Below are 19,207 nucleotides of genomic sequence, written 5' to 3'. Positions count from 1 at the left end.
TGTCATACAAGGTACTCACTACACACCGGGAGCAACTAGGGGATTAAGGACCTTGCCCAAGGGTTATGCTGGGATTTGAACCGAGGATCCTCTGGTCTCAAGCTCAATGCTTTAACCACAAGACCATCACCTCCCGTACTGTCTCTCTCTTTCTCTTTATGCACATTCAGCGCAAATGCTGAATGTCATTCTTCTTTCTGCAGCCCCAAAGTCTACAAATAATAAAGGAATTATATCAAAAACTACTCAGAATACAATACAAACCATGGATAACTGCACAATAAGGGGATTAGGATGCAGAATTCTAGTACAGATGTTTGTTGTTCAGTTTTTAAGCACTGCCATGACCATAGTTGCACCCAAGAAATGAAACTTAAGTTCTGTTACTGTTCACATTCCATGTAGTTATTTTGTCAGGGCTCATGGCCACAATTGGGCACCACAGTCTCGTTTTAGGACGGCAATAAAGGGGTAAAATATGACGCATATGAAGTAATTTCTCTCCTTTCAGGGAGAGAAACATGTCACTTTCTCTGAGTTTTTGGGCAAATTACACGCAAAGTGAAAATGCAAAGAAAAAGTGATGATGCGGTGGAAAATGGACATGTGTTGCAGTTTGTTAATGACCCGGAGCGGAAACGTGTCGAGGTGATTTTTGCAGGCGAACAAACACAGCTACTCTGGTTAACTGTGTAGGCTAACACTTACACAACCTTTCACATTTGCCTTGCCCTCCTTTCTCCACTGGAAACCAAAAAACCTGCACTTTTCGCAACTGCTTCGGTGATTACAGCCAAAAACAAAAATGTACACCATTTTCCCATGTGAAGTTATGCTGTGTATATATTGCACAACGGGAGCAGCTGTTCCCATAAGTGGTCAAATCCCATGATATCATGCAGCATTTCAGCTACTTCCAAACTAAACAACTCAGGCATGGCAGACCTGGCATGTTGCTGTGATTCGTCTGCACGGTCCACTTAGATTAGCAATTTATTTTGAATACTTGGTTGTACAGGCTTTGCAGTCTGCATGAAGTCTGGAAATAGTAGACCTTTCCAGAGTTTGCGTTTCTTCCCTGCAGGTGCTGTTCTAGTCTGTCGTCGTTTTCCATGCCTGTTTTCAATGTGTTTTGGTCTCTAGATTTACCTTCAGTTAGTTAAATGCATGTTCTGTTTAATACAAGCAAAGCAATTTGGCTACTGCAAAACAATGGAGAATTTCAATATTTCAATATTTGGTCATAGAAAAACATTGCTGGCAATGAAGCCTCTGCATGTTTTCCTCAGACATGGCATTTGCATCGCATGAGAGAAATTCTGATTCCAAAAAAAAAAAAAAAAAGCTATAAAATTTAGGTATCCAGTAGTAGACCTGTAATTTAACACAAAAGCCCAAGACCTAAATTTGCACAGTTTACTTCTTTTATGATTACTTACAACATATAATTCCAATGAGGCCAGGTCTGGTGAGCATGTGCTGGCATCGAATCTAGCCACCCCCATCACGCTATGGAATCACAAGTCCTATTTGGCAACAACAAAGGCGGATCACTCGTCCATCTTTTATTTATGAAATTAGCCATCTAACTGTTACTTCTATCTATCTATCCATTTTCTATAACTGCTTTTTCCAATTAAGGGTCTGCGGGGTGTGTGGGGGTGGAATCTATCCCAGCAGTCATGGGGCATGGGGAGAAGGGGGTGTACACCCTGGACAGAACTCCAGTCTGTAGCAGGGCTGTAACTGTCATAGCCATGTGATATGTGTACATCTCATTACCTTTTTCTCCATTGCTGGAGTTAATGAATCTTTTAAAAAAAATTGATAATTAATTCTTGGTGATGATCCCGGACAGTCACAAATCCAGACATTCTGACTCCTTGGTGGTAGTAGTACAGGAAAAAGAGCTGTCTGCCTTGGTGGCTGTACTTGTAGACAAATGCCTGGTTCACATGGCAAGATAATTATGTAAGATAATTATTTTTGACCTGATCTTCCCCTTTCAACAAGCTTAAGGAAGCCCCAACTATTGTGATGGCTGTAAAGATAATCTTATCAGATACTAGCAAAATACCCGTCCTTCGGATGGTGAAGAAAGAGTGTACTAATTGTGAGTCCTTGACCTGGGAAAGTGTGCAGCAGTGTACTGAGACAACGTATTAGCTTCCAAAAGAAAGCTTTCAAAGCATTTTGAAGTAGCAGCTATAACAGACACACTGAGCCCTTATTTAAGAAGGTTAAACTTCATCTTTTTTTAAAATCCTAATAATTATGAAATGACTGACTCTGTATTGTAATGAAAATTGATGTAACTTTTTTTTCTGATTATGTTATGAAGTTGTCAATAAAATCTATCTATCACATCACCAGGTGGCAGTAAAAGACATTTGCAGCAGTAACAGCACCACCTAGTGTATAGTGAAGTATGATGGGAATGACAGATTATAATAAATTATGAGAATGCACGAAATTCAAGGCAAGACTGGAATGAGAGTGAAATGAAAACATGCTGACATTTGTTTGCAATAATTAAGAAACAATGCTTTTACAAAACTATACTGCTTTTATGCATTTTTTGGGGGGTGGGGGTGGAGTGGTTTGCCTGAGCACTATTTTCGACATCAAAATGGGGCCGTACGGCCCGAACCATAATAGCTGGCACAAATGTGATGGCAGATTTGGAATCTATGAATGTTTTTGCCCTAGAAAATGGAATACGGATGAAATAAAGCAGTGGTCAGTGACAATGCATTCAATGTCCTACATGGAAGATGGACGGATTAACAGTGTTGCCAACTCCTCAGTAAGAAAAGTAGCTATTGGTTGTTCTAAAAGTCAGCAGAAGTTGCTAAATGATGTCATCGGCTGATTGGCATATTATTTGTATATTCTGATGTCATGACAGATGTAGGGAGAAAAAAAATGGGAGAGATCATTGAACACATTATCAACCCAACCTTTTAATATTGTTTGGTAAATTCCATATTCATAAATGCAGAGGACTGAAAAGGAATTTACAAGGACTTCTAGCTGAATTTGAACAATACAGGTGTCCCTCGTTTATTGCAGGAGTTACGTTCTAAAAATAGCCCGCAATAGGCAAAATCCGCGAAGTAGTCAGCGTTATTTTTTTACAATTATTATAGACGTTTTAAAGCTGTAAAACCCCTCACTACACACTTTATATACTTTTCTCAAACAGGCATTAACATTTTCTCACTTTTCTCTCGTGTGTAAACACTCTCAAAGTTCAAACCTTAGTGATTCAAATCCATATGGTTTTTGAAAAAAATAAAAAGAGTGAAGCGTCGCGCAGCGGCGCAAAGCTCACTCATGGTACAGGGCATCCTAAACAGGAAGTGCCAATTTTTAAATCCACAGTAAAACAGGAAATGTTCAAATGTCAAACACTTTCTGGATTGACAGATGAGATCCCATGGAATCTCACGGGAACTCAGTGGCAAGCTCACACTCAAACACGAAGTGCCAATTTATCAGTCACAGTGAAACAGGAAATGTTCAAATGTCAAACACTTCCTGACATGGGTGGAGCTAGAGCAGAAGCCAGGGTTTCACTGGACTCTCCTGAAATCTGATTGGACACAGATGATTGACATGTCATGGCACCACACGTCTGGTTGAAAGACCTGCATTTTCACATCAGTGAGTCACACTGACTGCTAGGTTCCTCCTGTACAGTAGTTTGTGCTGTGTACCACAAAAAGTTCTTATTCACCTTAGTAAAAGAAGAAAAATATTTGCTTCCGATTTGAACTGAACACGTCGTTTGAACTATGGACTTCTAATGACACCAAACTTATATTGGTAAGTAAACGACTGTATTTTATGCCAGAAATGAGGTCCAGGTTGTTAAAAGCAGCATTTCTCCTTCAATTCAGGTTGCCATGTTTGTCTGTTAACTGTTTAAGAGTGCAAACATGTTTAAACTAACAGACAACAGGTGGTTCTGTTGGCTTATTAGTGCAGCAGATAACTGAGACAATCCTTCAAATGGTGATACAAGCATAAAATTCAGCACAAATACAGCTGGAGCAAAATTAATGGAGCAACTTTAACTTTTGACCCCTGTACAAACTGAAACTGACCTTTGTCACCATTCTTATCATTTATCATTCTCACCACTTATCATGTTTCCATCCCCTGACTTGTCTAAAGAAAACTGTCAATAAAACTGATTATTATTTACAGGTTGTATCATGTTTTAGAGATTTGCTTTCAGTTTGAGTTTGTTTGAGGAAGATAATTTTAGAAAATTTTATTATTTATTTTTTGTTTATTAAAATGTGTGAAATTCCAAGTGTTCCAGTACTTTTGGAGGGCACAGTATCCTAACCTTATGATGAGTGCAAAATTAGTGTGGTATTATTGCTGTTTTGTTTAAGAATGTTTAATTTTCACTGTTGCTGCACTTTGCATCGAATCATAATCATATCATATATCATATTGATATGAAAATTCAGTAAGATATATCTTTTATTATACATATCTTTATAAGTATCTTTAAGAAAAAAGAGAGCAAGAGAGTAGAGCCACTTGGGTGCCTGGTCTTGAGAACCAGGGATGGTAGGTTGAAAAGCTTTTTATCCCATGGGAACTTTCCCTACCCACCTAAGCAGCTCAAGAATATGGACAGCAAATTCACACATATTAGTGACATTTACATGACAATTTATATGACAATATTGAGATTTGATAATTTGGCCATATTGTACAGCCCTACTGTCAGTCATACTAGCTGAAAACATTGAATATTAATTAACTCCGCCAAGGAAGTTATGTTTTCGGTCATGTCCGTTTGTTTGTTGGTTGGTTGGTTAGCAGGATTACTCAAAAATCCTCAACGGATTTCAATGAAATTTTTACCAGGGCTGTATCTTGGCCTAACTTAGAAGTCATTAAATTTTGGTAATGATCCGGAACACGATCCGGATCCAGTAATTTTTTGTTTCTCCTCATTGAATAAACTTTTTATTAGAAAAAAAACTTGTGTAGTTCATTCAGTTTCTCTTTATAAATGCATTTGCTGAAGATCTAAGGTTTTAAACCCCTGGGGCCGATGCCGTCATATACGACGGCTGAGACCAAGCTTTACTAAGATATAAATAACTTTTTAATGATATGAGATAGAAACGTACTTTTTTTTTTTTTTGCTGAAAAGTTAACTCTGCGGACTTTCGAACCACCGTCCACCATCTTTGTACTCCTCATAGAAGCTGTGTGATGACGTGAGCAATGTGAGTGTCCAATCGGAATTGGTTCACTGTCACATGGTTTTCCAAAATCCAATCGTAGGACAGATTCACCTCACGTGACACACCAAAGATTGTTATTAGGAGTGATATGTTACTAGTTTATTATAGTTTCCTGTGTGTTTTGAATAAATGTGTGTGGAAAATTATTTTCTGCTTTTTCCTTTCTTATTTCTGATTGTAAACCTTTATTACACTTATAAAACACAACTATAGCATACATATTTTGAAAGTACAGGTTGTCCTGAAAAAAGAGACATAAAACTGTGGGATGCAGGGAGAGCTGTTAACAGCAATAATAAAACATGTATGCCAGGTGAGTGAACTGTCCAAAAAAATGCCCTCGGACCTCAGAGGGTTAACCACTAAATCTGAAACATGACGGTAGATGCATGAAACGATGTGGAATAAGTCTCTCCAAGTGCTTCTAGTTTACATCTACGAGGTCTGTTAGAAAACTATCCGACCTTTTTATTTTTTGCAAAAACTATATAGATTTGAATCATGTGCACTTGCATCAGCCAAGCTTGAACCTTCGTGCGCATGGTTTTTCACGCCTGTCGGTTGCGTCATTCGCCTGTGAGCACGCTTTGAGTGAGCAGTGGTCCACCCCCCTCGTCGGATTTTTATTGTGAGAAAAATGTCTGAACGATTTGGAGCTTTGCTGCATCAATTTTTTTCAGAAACTGTGAGAGACAGCCAGGTGGACACCATTCGGAAGATTCAGACAGCTTTCAGGGACGATTCTATGGGGATCACACAGATTAAGGAGTGTTACAACCGGGTTAAAGACGGCACACAATGGCGGATGGTGCACCGCGCTCCGAGCGGCGATCGACAGGCTGAAACGACCAGATCATTTCCAAACTGAACACTGTGTTGATCCGGGACGTTGTCTGACTACTACAGAAATGGCAGAAGAGGTGGACATACCACTTTTTTGGCACATTCCACTGTTACGGGAGTTTTTGTCATGAAAAGACGTGCGGAGGAATTCGCGCGTCGTGACGGAGCCGCTAATGGCGCGGGACAAAAAGCAACGCCGTGATGAAGCCTCACAGGACATGTTGTGGCATGTCCAGCTCGTCCACAATTTCTCGGATAGTCACACGACTGAAAAGCCACCGAAAGCCGTCTGAATCTTCCGAATGGTGCAAGAGCTGGGCATGTTACAACATGTCCTGTGAGACCAACACGGAGGTGCTTTTGTCCCGCGGCATTATCAGCTTCGTGGCGAATTCCTCCACTCCTCTTTCCATGACAAAAACTCCTGTAACAATGGAATGTGCCAAAAAAGTGGTATGTCCTCCTCTTCTGCCATTTCTGTAGTAGTCAGACGACGTTCCATATCAACACAGCGTTCAGTTTGGAAATGATCTGGTCGTTTCAGCCTGTCAATCACCGCTTGGAGCGCGGTGCGCCCTCCGCCATCGTGCGCCGTCTTTAAACCGGTTGTAACACTCCTTAATCTGTGTGATCCCCATAGAATCATCCCTGAAAGCCGTCTGAATCTTCCGAATGGTTTCCGCCTGGCTGTCTCTCACAGTTTCTGGAAAAATTTGATGCAGCAAAGCTCCAAATCGTTCAGACATTTTCCTCACAATAAAAATCCGACTCGGGGGGTGGACCACTGCTCACTCAAAGCGTGCTCACAGACGAATGACGCAACCGACAGGCGTGAAAAAACTCACGCATGCGCACGAAGGTTCAAGCTTGGCTGATGCAAGTGCACATGATTCAAATCCATATAGTTTTTGCAAAAAAATAAAAAGGTCGGGTAGTTTTCTAACAGACCTTGTACAATAAAAAATGCTTAAAGTGGCAGGGGGGCTGTAATTAGGGGGGTCAGCTGAAAAGCAAAAAAAGAAAAATGCTTAAACATGTGGAGAGTATGGGGGGCAGAGCTCCACCACAAGCTGAAAGGCAAAATAAGGAAAATGCTTAAAAAGGCAGGGGTCTGGGGGCAGAGCTCCCCCAGAAGCTGAAAGGTTCTAGTCATGCTCATGTTCCCAAGAACCATTTTACTGAAAAAAAAGTCTGAAGGACCTAAATGACATGGTTAGATGGCGAGGAGCTTTTCCAGGCATGTGAGAGGCAAATAAAAAAAAAAATGCTTAAAAAGGCGGGGGTCTGGGTGGGGGGGGGGATGTTTTTGCTATGCTAATGCTCTGCTGAAGCATTTACTCAAAATAAAGTCTGAAGGACCTAAATGACATGGTGAGATGCTGACGAGCTTCGCTCATTCATGTCCGCGACATATGCATATTATATAAAAGCATTCGTGTGTGATTTTATTTAGTAAGTTCAATGTAAGTACATAATATATTTGTAAATATGTTAGAAAGTGAAAACACTTATTTCCATTGTGGTCCATTTAAAAATCAAATTACAAAATAGAAGATATGACAACAAGAACCTAAACAAGTTATAAGTATATTAAGACAATAAATTAACAACAGCAAAAATGTAATTAACAGGAAAAAAAAGGACTGAGTATTTCTTCTGAAAACTGTCGAGGTCTACAGTTCTAAAAACACCCTTGAAAATATTAGATATCTATTTTACAAACACTACCCAGTCTGGAGCCCATGGATCCCCACGGACAACATTCTAGTACACAGTTTAACCATGCTGATGGCCCCTTCACACATAGTTTGGACGGCATTTGGACGAAAACAACAAAACTGTGCGGAACAGTTCGAAATTAGCCCACAAAACATTGCGCCGAAATAAAAACCAGCTGTTACCTGTGGAACCACATCGCACTGCTTATGTGAAATAAATAAAAAAAAAAAAAAAGAAAAAACACACCATCCAGGACGCGACCTTGTGCCTTTCAAAACCTCTCATTCCCAGTCAGAGACTTTACCACTGAGGTACGGAGCTGTTCTTTGAAAGCTGCGGGAAGCTGCCTCATATCAGGAAGGACATGGAAGTATTACAAAAAATATATATATATTAAAATCCCACACCATATAAAAACACCGCATTTATCAAGTGAGCAATACAAATATGATCCGTCTGTTCCTCTGGTGATGACCCATGGTCACAGACATACAGTCATGAAATGACATGTATGAGAAGCAGTGTGCTCTGATCATGTCCACATCTACTGGTCAGGTGCGTCGAGTCGGCCGTGTGCATTCTGCCCGACACTCATGTCTTGTGGATGGTGCGCCACAGCACAGACACCGCGTCATGTGGAACAGACCTCACGTGGGTGACGTGATGTTCAGATCGCCCGTTGCGTGTTCTGATCTGATGGTCCATTTCAATCTGGGGGGCTGTCAATGTCCACTCTGTGCACGCGCTCGGTTGCTGCAACTTGTCGCCACCACGGCGATATATGTGTTTATTTATGTTTACATAAATACAGCAATCAGACACACGCGCCTCACAGTGGACAGCTGTTAGTCCATGACTGTCCAAACACAGTAGGTGTTATGTAGCTGGAATGTCCAGAATGACAGATCACCACAGCTGCTTCTGTTGGAAGCCATGCCTCCCATGAGTGGAGCACACACCCACATGCCATTGTGTGTGTTTGCAAAGATAATGTCAATGTCAAATTTATTTATATAACACATTTAATACAGAAATACTGCCCAAAGTGCTGCACACACCCAAAAGATAATAATAGTACTAATAAAAAAACACAACATGAACAAAATGAGTAAAATGATGATCACAACCAAATCAGAAATCGACTAGCTTGAGTCGAAGGCCAGAGCAAACAAGTGAGTTTTTAACAAAGACTTGAAGATGTTTAAAGACAGGGCCATACGAACATTCAAAGGAAGCCCATTCCAGAGTCTCGGAGCCGCCACTGAAAATGCACGGTCTCCCCTGGTTTTCAACCGGGATCTCGGGACTTCCAGAGTCAGTTGATTGGCCGATCTCATAGTTCTACCTGGAGCCTGAACCAACAGAAGCTCAGAGAGGTAGGAGGGAGCCAATCCATTTAAACATTTAAAAACCAACAACAACAACTTAAAATGAATCCTGTAACTGACTGGAAGCCAGTGCAGAGAGGCCAGTACAGGAGTTATGTGGTCCCGCTTTCTGGTGCCTGTAAGCAACCGCGCTGTAGCATTTTGGACCAGTTGCAGACGATAAATGGATGTTTGATCTAGCCCACAGTACAGGGAATTACAATAGTCCAAATGACAGGTGATAAAAGCATGAATCACTCTCTCCAAGTCAGCTCGAGGCAAATAGGGTTTAACTTTACCCAGGAGACGAAGCTGAAAAAGCTAGACTTGATTACAGAGTTAATTTGCTTTTCAAATTTAAAAGAACTGTCAAAGATGACATCAAGATTCCTTAAAAACTGGTGGCAGTGATTACTCAGCGAGCCCAGAGCAGTGGCATTAAATGAGTTCCCAAATAAAACAATCTCGGTTTTAGAGTCATTCAGATTAAGACAGTTATGGGTCATCCAGTCCTTCACTTCCTTCAAACAATTACTCAAAAGTTTAAAATTGTCTCTGCCCGGATACAGCGGAAGATAAATTTGCATTTCATCTGCAAAGCAGTGAAAAGAAATATTATATTTTCTAAAAACTGACTCGAGTGGCAGCATATACAGAGAAAACAGTAAAGGGCCCAAAATGGAACCCTGTGGTACTCCGCATTTAAGTGGGGCAACATCAGACGAATAATGGCCAAGGCGCACAGCAAACGACCAATTTTCCAAATAGGATATAAACCAACGTAAGGCAGTACCTTTAATGCCAACATGGTTTTCAAGGCGCAACAGCAGAATTGTATGGTCAACTGTGTCAAACGCTGCCATTAAATCTAAAAGGATTAAAACAAAGAATGACCAGAATCAACAGTTAAAATAAAGTCACAATCGTTGGAACAAATTTCACAGCAGTACGACAGTGGTCGTCTGCAGTCTGTTGTCGTGCCAAGAGTGCAACCTGAATTTGGCCAGCACCTGCCGCAAGAGGGTACGATGGGTTTGCACAGTGCACACTTTGTCTTTCAGGCGCTTGTGTCCACAAATAGTTGTAGTAACAGGTGTACGAGGTGTTGGAGGCAGGGACGACATTACACGGTTTGCACACAATTCCTGCATCATGCACACTAAGTGTGCACTTCGTCCAAACTTCGCACTATGTGTGAAGGGGCCCTGAGACACTGCCTCTAAGAATATGAATTTTTCAATAATACTTTAATTACCAGTTTTAAATCATATAATAGCATGACTCTATACTTTCTGATGTTGTAATTTCTCTCTTCTCATAGAGGTTAATTGGTTCAATGTGGGATGCATGTGTGTGTGAGTGAGACAGTGTGAAATTGTTTGGTTCTGGAGATATATTCAGGTATTCTGATATTCTGGTACATATACTTGTATGTGTGCAGAATGTGTTTGTGTGCACACTCAAGTACACACATGCTCAAAGTTCTTATCTTCTCTGTGCAGGATTTCTTCTCCCTTCATTGCGTGTGTGTGGGGGGGAGGGGTTGTGATTGGGGGTAATCTCCCAGGATACCACTGAGATGGAGAAGCAGACTCTTATTAAAGATTGCTGCAACTGCTGCTCTCAATTTGCCCAGTCACTTGCATAAATCTCAGAATGCAAATCGGTGGAAGACACCCCTGGGAGAAAGATCAGGAATCAGCTCACCACCTATCAAAAGCTAACCTTAATCTTTATGGAAGATTGGCTGTGATACTGACCTGAGATCAGTATCACAGCCAAAATCATGTCACGCAGCACTTCCTCATCTAATCACACATGCGAGAACAGGGAATGGTGATCAGTTTCTCAGCTGGATCTACATGTGTATCTTGAAACCATCACTCATCAAACTCAGTCAGAATTGACTTTTTGCTCATCTTAGACATTATTTGACAAGCAGATTGACTTTAAAGTCTTTTAAGGTGCAATGAGTAAATTAGGAGTGAGTTTATTTAGAAAGACATAAACTTGACTTTTAAAAACTGACAATTCTAGAAGTGAAAATAGCTTTTAATTGTCATCTGAGCATGCTTGGCATCCAGCAAAACAGATCCTGGACCAAGACTAGCTGTGCCCCATTCCCCATGTACATCTGGGGATGTATCCAGCTTAAAAGCTGTTCCAAATCAACATCTGAATCCATACTGGATCTTCTGTGATGACCCTGAGTAAAATGGAAGGAACTACAAAAAAATTCTTTACTATCATATTTACATTGAATTTCATTTCAAAATAGAATAGAATAGTCTTTATTGGCATTGTAGAAACAAAAACAAACATTGTTTAGAGACAAAAATAGCTTAAATATGAAATATGTACTGTATACTGTATATATACTGTATGGAGTACTGCAAGATGGTGGTATACTATATATATATATATATATATATATATATATATATATAAAATTATTATTATTAGAAGCATTGCTTAATTTTGCTTCGTTTGCTGATTCTGACATTTTTGCTTTGCTTTCAGCAGAGCGTGGTGTTTAAGTGTCAAAGCCATTAAATCCTTCATAATGAAGGATTTAATATTTGTTTGCTTGTTTGTATTGATTCAATGAAAAGTTGTTGAGTTAGCCTTCATCTTATTTGAAATACAGCAGCTGACTTAATTACGGCATAAAAATGAGTTTATTCGGTTGACTCGGCATACCACCAGTGGTAGGGCTAGGGTTAGGCAGCCACAATGTGTGGGACACTTCCCTCATGCAGGCAATGTGCAATGTGTAATCTGTTAACTGTCTTGGGGCCAGGATTATTTTCTCAGTTTTACCGTCATTTCAGTAATTCCTGTTTTAAGGTACTTACTTTTAGTATACTACCAAGTAGTGTATATCAAATTGTAATAGTGAGAGACACAAACCCATGTGACCTTCTTCAGCTTTGAGAAATGGCTGTGAATCAAACACTGTCTACCACAGGGACTGAAACAAGATGTGACACTGTGTCGTTTCTGGAAGTGGCTGAATGAAGTCTCTGTGACATTCCATCGATTCTCTATTAATAGAAAGACAGAATTTATTTCTCCTCCAAGTAACTCTTTCTTCATCCCTGTTAAATCTGTGTCAAACAAGCATGGTGACGACTTCAAACCTAGGCTCATGGATTCTGGATTCTGGGAAGGACTTTAAGACCCACAAGGCACAGGCATGGGTATCCTGTAATAAGATGGACCAAATCTGGCGATCAGATATCCCAAATGAGCTTAAAATTGATCTATTCAGGACGGTCATAGAACCAGTTTTGATGTATGGTTCAGAAACCTGGACGCTTAATACCACAAATGTGTGGATGGCTGCTACAGAAATCTCCTCAGAAGGATACAGAACATTTCATGGTCCTCACCTCCCACACTCAGGCAAATATACAGGGTCATTCCACCACTAAGCAAGTGGCTTATTCAACACCGGGCCAAATTCGCTGGTCACTGCTACTGAGGAAAAGATGAGCTAGTTTTAGAGCTGCTCCCTTGTTTGCACTTGTGGTCGCCACAGTAAATCCAAGGTGGATCTGCGTGTTGAATTGGCACAGGTTTTACACCGGATGCCCTTCCTGACACAACTGCACATTGATTTCCAACCCTTTTGCACCAGTATTCAGCTTTGCGGTGATGCTTCCTGCCTCTTCATCTGAGCTCAGACATGCTCCAAAATGGGTTTGCTCCCTCTTTGAATCTGTTTTTTTTGAACCACCATCAAGAAATAATTTATGTGAAAAGGCAGTGGGCTGGTGGTGGAAGAGGTAGACTTGTTTTATTCTCTGTCAGATTGGAAAAGTACCCTTCAGCAATGTTTTTAATCCCCAATTTGCCCCTGGCATGCATATCAGAGACTTAAACTGGGCAGACACTGTACAATATTTTCAATCGTTGTACTCGGCTCCAGCTCAAACTGCACGACAAAACCGCAGGGTGTAAAAGTTCAGAGCGGACGATTTATGTTCTCACACTATACAGCCCGATGCTCTGATGCGATCTGACTACTCACGTACGTTCAAAAACCACACGTCGGACTCGTGTTTCTGGAAGCAAAACGTAAACAGAAACTTTTTTCTTTTTTTTTTTTCAAACTTCATTTACATTTCTTATTTTTACAAAAAAAAAAAAACACACAATACAAGACTTTACATGAGTTGAAGGGGGAAAAAGGCAACAGAAGCTGCTCTTCCAAAGAGATGATCACTGTTTATGCTCTCTCCGGTGTTTGCACATCAGCTCGTTGACGCTTGTAGTGCTGCTTCAACAGTGTGATACCCTCACGAGAGCCGACCAGAATATCAAACAGGTTTGATTTTCATCCAGCCATACGGTTGCCGATCGGGAGGTGGGCATGAGAGGTGAAACGCAACTCGTTACTCCATGTATACTACGTACACGATGCAGGACGCGCGATTAAGCTGAAACTCTGCACAATCCAAAAAATTCTCGCATGAGTGAAAAATCAGCTGAAGAGGGGCCAAAACACAGTATAAGCCCAGCTTTACATGTCACTGATGGGTGGGTGCTTGTGTGAGAATTGGTGAATATAAGGCATCATTGTAAAGCACTTTGGCTCTCTACATCAGATGAAAACATTGAAATTCAATTGATTTACCACATTTCATGTTTTCTGGCACTACAGTCATTTTTTGAATGTGTAAGCTTTAGTTCTGGCTTTCATTTGTTTGTGCTAAAATAAAACAACAAATATATGCTTAAATTGTTTTTCAGAATAGCAGCAATTAAAGACATATTTCATAATTTTTTTAAGCATCTAACTGTAGAAAATAAAACAGTTTTGATTCCATGTTCTCTTTGTCCCATGTTGTCCTTGCTTTGGTTTCTGTGCCTGTCTCTGGTGTGCCGCTTCCCATTTGTCTGCGTTACCTTGATAGCGCCTCCCTGGTGAGTGCGTAGCTAATAGCACTATCTTCTCTGTAATTGCAGCAGGTCAGACCCAAAGACAGCAGAAGCCCAGCATCCCCCCTCTCCTCTCCATCACCTTCCAGATTACAGGTAGGTGTTGCCATCAGGCTGATAATCATGCCAGAGCGTATCCTGCTGCTTTCTGCCTGCACGGTCTCCTAATAGAATACATCCCTCTTTTCTTCTCTTACCCTTCTCTTCCCTCTATTCAACAATGGACCATAATAAAAAAGTCAAAAGATAATCATTATTACATTGATTTGAACCACAATTTACTGGATTGTTTCACCACTGCAATGCTTTACATTTACAATGATATTAAAGAGGTGAAATTGAGCAAAAAGCATTCCTAGGCCTTAGGAAAATTGTAAAATGAAGTGAGTGAATGAATTGCTTAGAATCAGAATCAGAATTTCCTTTATCATTATTGTAATTTGCATTACAACGAGATTTGAGTGCAACTCCAAAAAGGTGCGTTCCATGGTGCAAGTAATTTTTAGCCAAATAAAAGAGAGTGAAATTTAACAGTAAATTATTCAGAGTATGTGTACAACGAATATAAACATAAGGTAAAATAAAATGAAATGTGGACTAAGTAATGTAAAACGTGAAACATATACAACTGTGGAATCATATTGCACAGGAATATTGCACATGGTTTACAGATATTGCACAAGAAACTTGAAGGTGCGGATTAGAGTGATTTGTTTTTGTTCAGATGCTTAGATAAGTCTAATCTATTCATTGTGGAATAAATCAATAAATGCTAACATCTTGTTACTCACCAACTTAAAAGTGCATATACCACATTTTTTATAGTACTGTATATGTTAGGTATTTTTTTACTAGTTTGGTAAGTCTTATATACGAAAAAAATCACACATTCCTTATTAATGATAATAATTATAATGACTATTTGTCCAGAACTTTCACAGGAATTTAAGCAATAAACAATAACAAATAGTACAATAGTACATGACTTATACTCTGGTATATGTGGGTTTTTCATCTTCCACTAACATTTCTTAAGAGGTTGTACTTCTTCTCTGATGCGACTATTATAGTGGAGCAATGAGGTTCATTGTGGATAAAAGCACTGAAATTTGTGTTCCCTAGGCTATATTTAAACATTCTGATTGTTTGACTACTTTAAAATCCATCATGACAGCCATTTTTCAAGATGGCTGCCACAGCTGTATGTGAGAAACCAATTTTCATGTGGTGTTGGCTTTTAGAGATACAGTGGTATAGAGGTGGATTTTCTTTTACCAAAGCATTAAATCTAGGCTTCCATGTCAGATGTACCTTCTGGCAAATTGTAGCTGAACTTTCAGGTCTTCTTTTTAATAAATAATAAACCCTCCTCTAAAATGCAAAACATGCATTGTGCACAATTTCTCCAATCACAGCCAGAGAAGCCTGAAACTTCTTCTGGGTTGTCTGGGTGTCTTGGTGTCTTTCCTCACTCTTCTTCTTGCTCAGTCAATCAGTTTTTGAGAACTGTCTACTCCACACAGATTTACCATAGAGTGCCATACTGTTTGTATTTCTTTATAATTGATGTAAATAAAATTCAAAACATATTCAGTGACTTGGAAATGCTCATGTATCCATCCCCTGACTTGTCTGAAGAAAACTGGCAATAAAGTTGAGTATTTATAGGTATTATACCAAAGGGGCCCATTACTTATGCAACCTATCATCCTTGGCTTTTATATTTTTAATTAATTTAGATCAATTTGTAGAGATTTGCTTTCAGTTTGAGTTTAAGGAAAATCATTTTAGAAATTTTTATATTGAAAAGCCTGATTTGCTTTTTGTATTTGAAATGGCATAAACATATTCAAATATGTGAAAAGCAATGCAATGGGCCAAATACTTTGGCAAGCCACTGTATTTACTCCAGACAAAATTTTTGTCTAAATAAATAGCTTTCTAAGTCATAAGTGATGGAGTTCGTTCTCATTTTTTATGCCAGGAGTATCAGCGTCCTAGCCAGGTGCAAAATGTTCAAGTACAAAAATGCCTCTATGTTAAAATCGGTGAGGTTTCAAAATGTTAATATCCTGCCTGCAGACACTTAAAATATCAAGAATTACTTTGCAGTACCTTAAAACAGAGAACTTTTAATGGGTGATTTGATGACTCCATGATATTTTTGGATTTGATTTTGTCAAAATAGGCATTTTATGAGTTCAGTACTGTTAGCACCAGGGTCTTCATTTAGACAGCAGTATTTCTTCTTCATTGTTCATTTATTGTTCAAATGCAATGTCAAGGTTCTCTTATGGCATTAAAGTCTCCACTCATCATGATAAATGGAAGCAATTTCTGTAGATCTATTATTCTGCCTTTGGGATTCCAAGATTTTTTTTTTTAATTTACATATTACATCAACAAGGTGTAGCAATTGCATACTAAATGTTTGCATTAGAGAGAGGAGAGAGCTCAGGAAATAAATCTTTTTCAACATATTTAGTGTTTATTCATCTATAACTTTACAAAAAGCCATAGCAAAGGTACTTTTAGGCTTCCAATTATGATAGCAAGTCATCTCTAATTTAAATTAATATTAATTTGCTTGTTCTAAATACTTCAACAATTACAATTGTTGAAAATTACATTGGACGAATTATGGAGAAACAGCGCGAAACAGTTTGAATTAGCGAACCACAAAAATGTTGTGCCAATGGGCAGGCATGTACAATCCAGCTGCGAAGGTTTTGTGCATGCTCGTGCACAAACAGTACGAGCAACTGGAGCATGTGTAACCACATTGCACCGCTGCTGTGGAATAAAAAAAAACAAAAAAAACAGCTGGTACATGTGGAACCACATTGTGCCGCTGCTGTGGAATAAATAAAAATAATTAAAACCAGCCGGTACATGTGGAACCACATTGTGCTGCTGCTGTGGAATAAATAAAAAATAAAAACCAGCTGGACCGTGTGGAACCACATCTTGCCACTGCTGTGGGGAAAAAAAAATACATATGCCACCCACGGGATTCAAACCTGCACTTTACTGATTGCCAGCCAGAAACCTTACCACTGCGCTACTATCACTGGCCTGTAAACAGTGCGGGAAAATGCCTGAAATCAATAAGATGGACGCATTTAAAAAAAATAAAACCACACACCATAAAAAACCCTCTTATCAAGTATGAACCGTCTGTTCCTCTGTAGATGACCCATGTGGTCACAGATGTACAGTCATGAAATGACATGAATGGAACAGTGTGCTGTGATCATGTCCACATCTACTGGTCCGGTGTGTCCAGCCGGCCCTGCACACGTGTCCATGTGGAACAGAGCTCACGTGGGTGACGTGACAGTCAGATCGCCCGCTGTGTGTTATGATCTGATGGTCCATTGTCACCTGGGGCAGCCTGTCAATGTGCACACTGTGCAAGCACTCGCCGCAGCCCGTTGCAACAGCGATATATGTTTTTATGTATGTCCACGTTAAGACAGCAAGCAGACACATGCATGTCACAGTGAACAGTTGAAAGTTCATGCCCATCCAAACACAATACGTGTTTCCCAGCCGTGACGTCCAGAACCAGAGATCCAACGCACCCCGTCAGTTCAGCGCACACGGCAACACATGATCTTTACATCCATATATCAGCAGCTCATGCAAGTGTGCTCCCCCCCCCCCAGCACCACATGTTTATGGATGGGGAGCACAACACACGTGCGATTCACACGAACGGCACATGTGTGCGGGGGGAACTGATACCCTGGCACGTCACATGTGTGTTGCTGTTTTGCAAAGCCACATTCGTGAGGCACTTAGACAAATTTTACTGCCAGCTCAACAGTGACTGTCTCCTGACTGTTTTCCTGATGATAGTGCAAATGGCCACACATTTTCTAAGTGCTACACAAGCGTTGTTAGATGTTTGTGCCACACAAGCGGTGTTAGATGTTCGTGCGTGTCAGCTGGAATTTGGCCAACACATGTCGCGAGAGGGTCCGATGGACAGCGCACACTCTGTCTTTCAGCCGCTGGTGTGTGCAAATAGTTGTCGCAACAGGTGTACAAGGCGTTCGAGGCAGTTACGAATTTACACATTTTGCATATGATTCCTGCTTCGTGCGCACTTCGACCAAATTTGCACTATGTGTGAAGGGGCCCTAAAGGGGGGAACATCATAATTCTACAGTTCATGTTGTTGGGTATCTTGCAAAATAGCCACCATCTTGGATTTTTGAGTGGCCAATTGATCAAATTTGCAACGAACATCTATTGTGTCATATTTAATGCTTTTATACATATTTGCATGATTTTCCTTTTATCATCTGCTCTAATACTAAAGAAAATACCATAATGATGACATGCTAATAAGACCAGTGGTTCCCAAACTTTTTCTGCAGGGTAACCCTTTTGTAGTTAACAATATTTTTGAGCCCCATTCCAGCATACATATACATATCTTTTGGTGCCATAGATTTTGGTGAATTATTAAATGTGGCAAGCATTGTGGGTCTTAAGATTTTTTTTGATTGACAAACTTGATCATGTTCTTTGACCAGTACTCAAGCATGATCATCATCAGTGCTGCCAGACATAGCTGAGGGTTTCTATGACAAAAGCAGTTCAAAATCCGCCAAACTGCTTATTAAACTATTATGAAAATAGTTATCACTGACCCATGGGGGCTAGAGCCTTTCCTCACTCTTCTCCTTAAAAAGTCACTCAGTATTTGAGAACTGTCTGCTCCATGCAGATTTACCATAGAGTGCCATACTGTTTCTATTTCTTCATAACTGATGTAAATACAGTCCAAGACATATTCAGTGGCAGTTTTACCATTAGAAAGCCTCGTCCACAAGTACCACAAAAGACTCCAAGCTGTCATTGATATTAAAAGGGGCAATGCATGGCATTAAGAACAGGGGTATGTAAACTTTTGATCAGTGTTTGACAATAAATGGCTTCAACCAACCACTAACCACAAGTGAAGAAAAGGTTTTTGTGTTATCATTCATATTCTCTGAAAAATGGCCAAAATTTAATATTCTGCCATGGTATGTAAACTTTTGAGCA

General features: G+C 39.9%; 1 protein-coding gene across 5 annotated transcripts in view; it reads left to right on the top strand.

Annotated features, from left to right (window-relative positions):
• Positions 1–19,207, top strand: part of LOC117514031 (thrombospondin type-1 domain-containing protein 7A) — a 602,038-nt gene that overhangs the window by 218,125 nt on the left and 364,706 nt on the right. For 4 of the 5 annotated variants that reach the window (XM_034174317.1, XM_034174314.1, XM_034174312.1 and 1 more), the window contains exon 5: positions 14,177–14,245. In XM_034174317.1, coding sequence (XP_034030208.1) covers positions 14,177–14,245 — 69 coding nt within the window. The remainder of the gene's footprint in view (positions 1–14,176; positions 14,246–19,207) is intronic. The other variant, XM_034174316.1, reaches the window with a different exon arrangement.

This window comes from Thalassophryne amazonica, chromosome 7 (genome assembly GCF_902500255.1).
Source record: "Thalassophryne amazonica chromosome 7, fThaAma1.1, whole genome shotgun sequence".
Lineage (NCBI taxonomy): Eukaryota > Metazoa > Chordata > Actinopteri > Batrachoidiformes > Batrachoididae > Thalassophryne > Thalassophryne amazonica.
The sequence above is the reverse complement of the archived record's forward strand: the minus strand, read 5'-3'. Positions and strand labels throughout refer to the sequence as shown.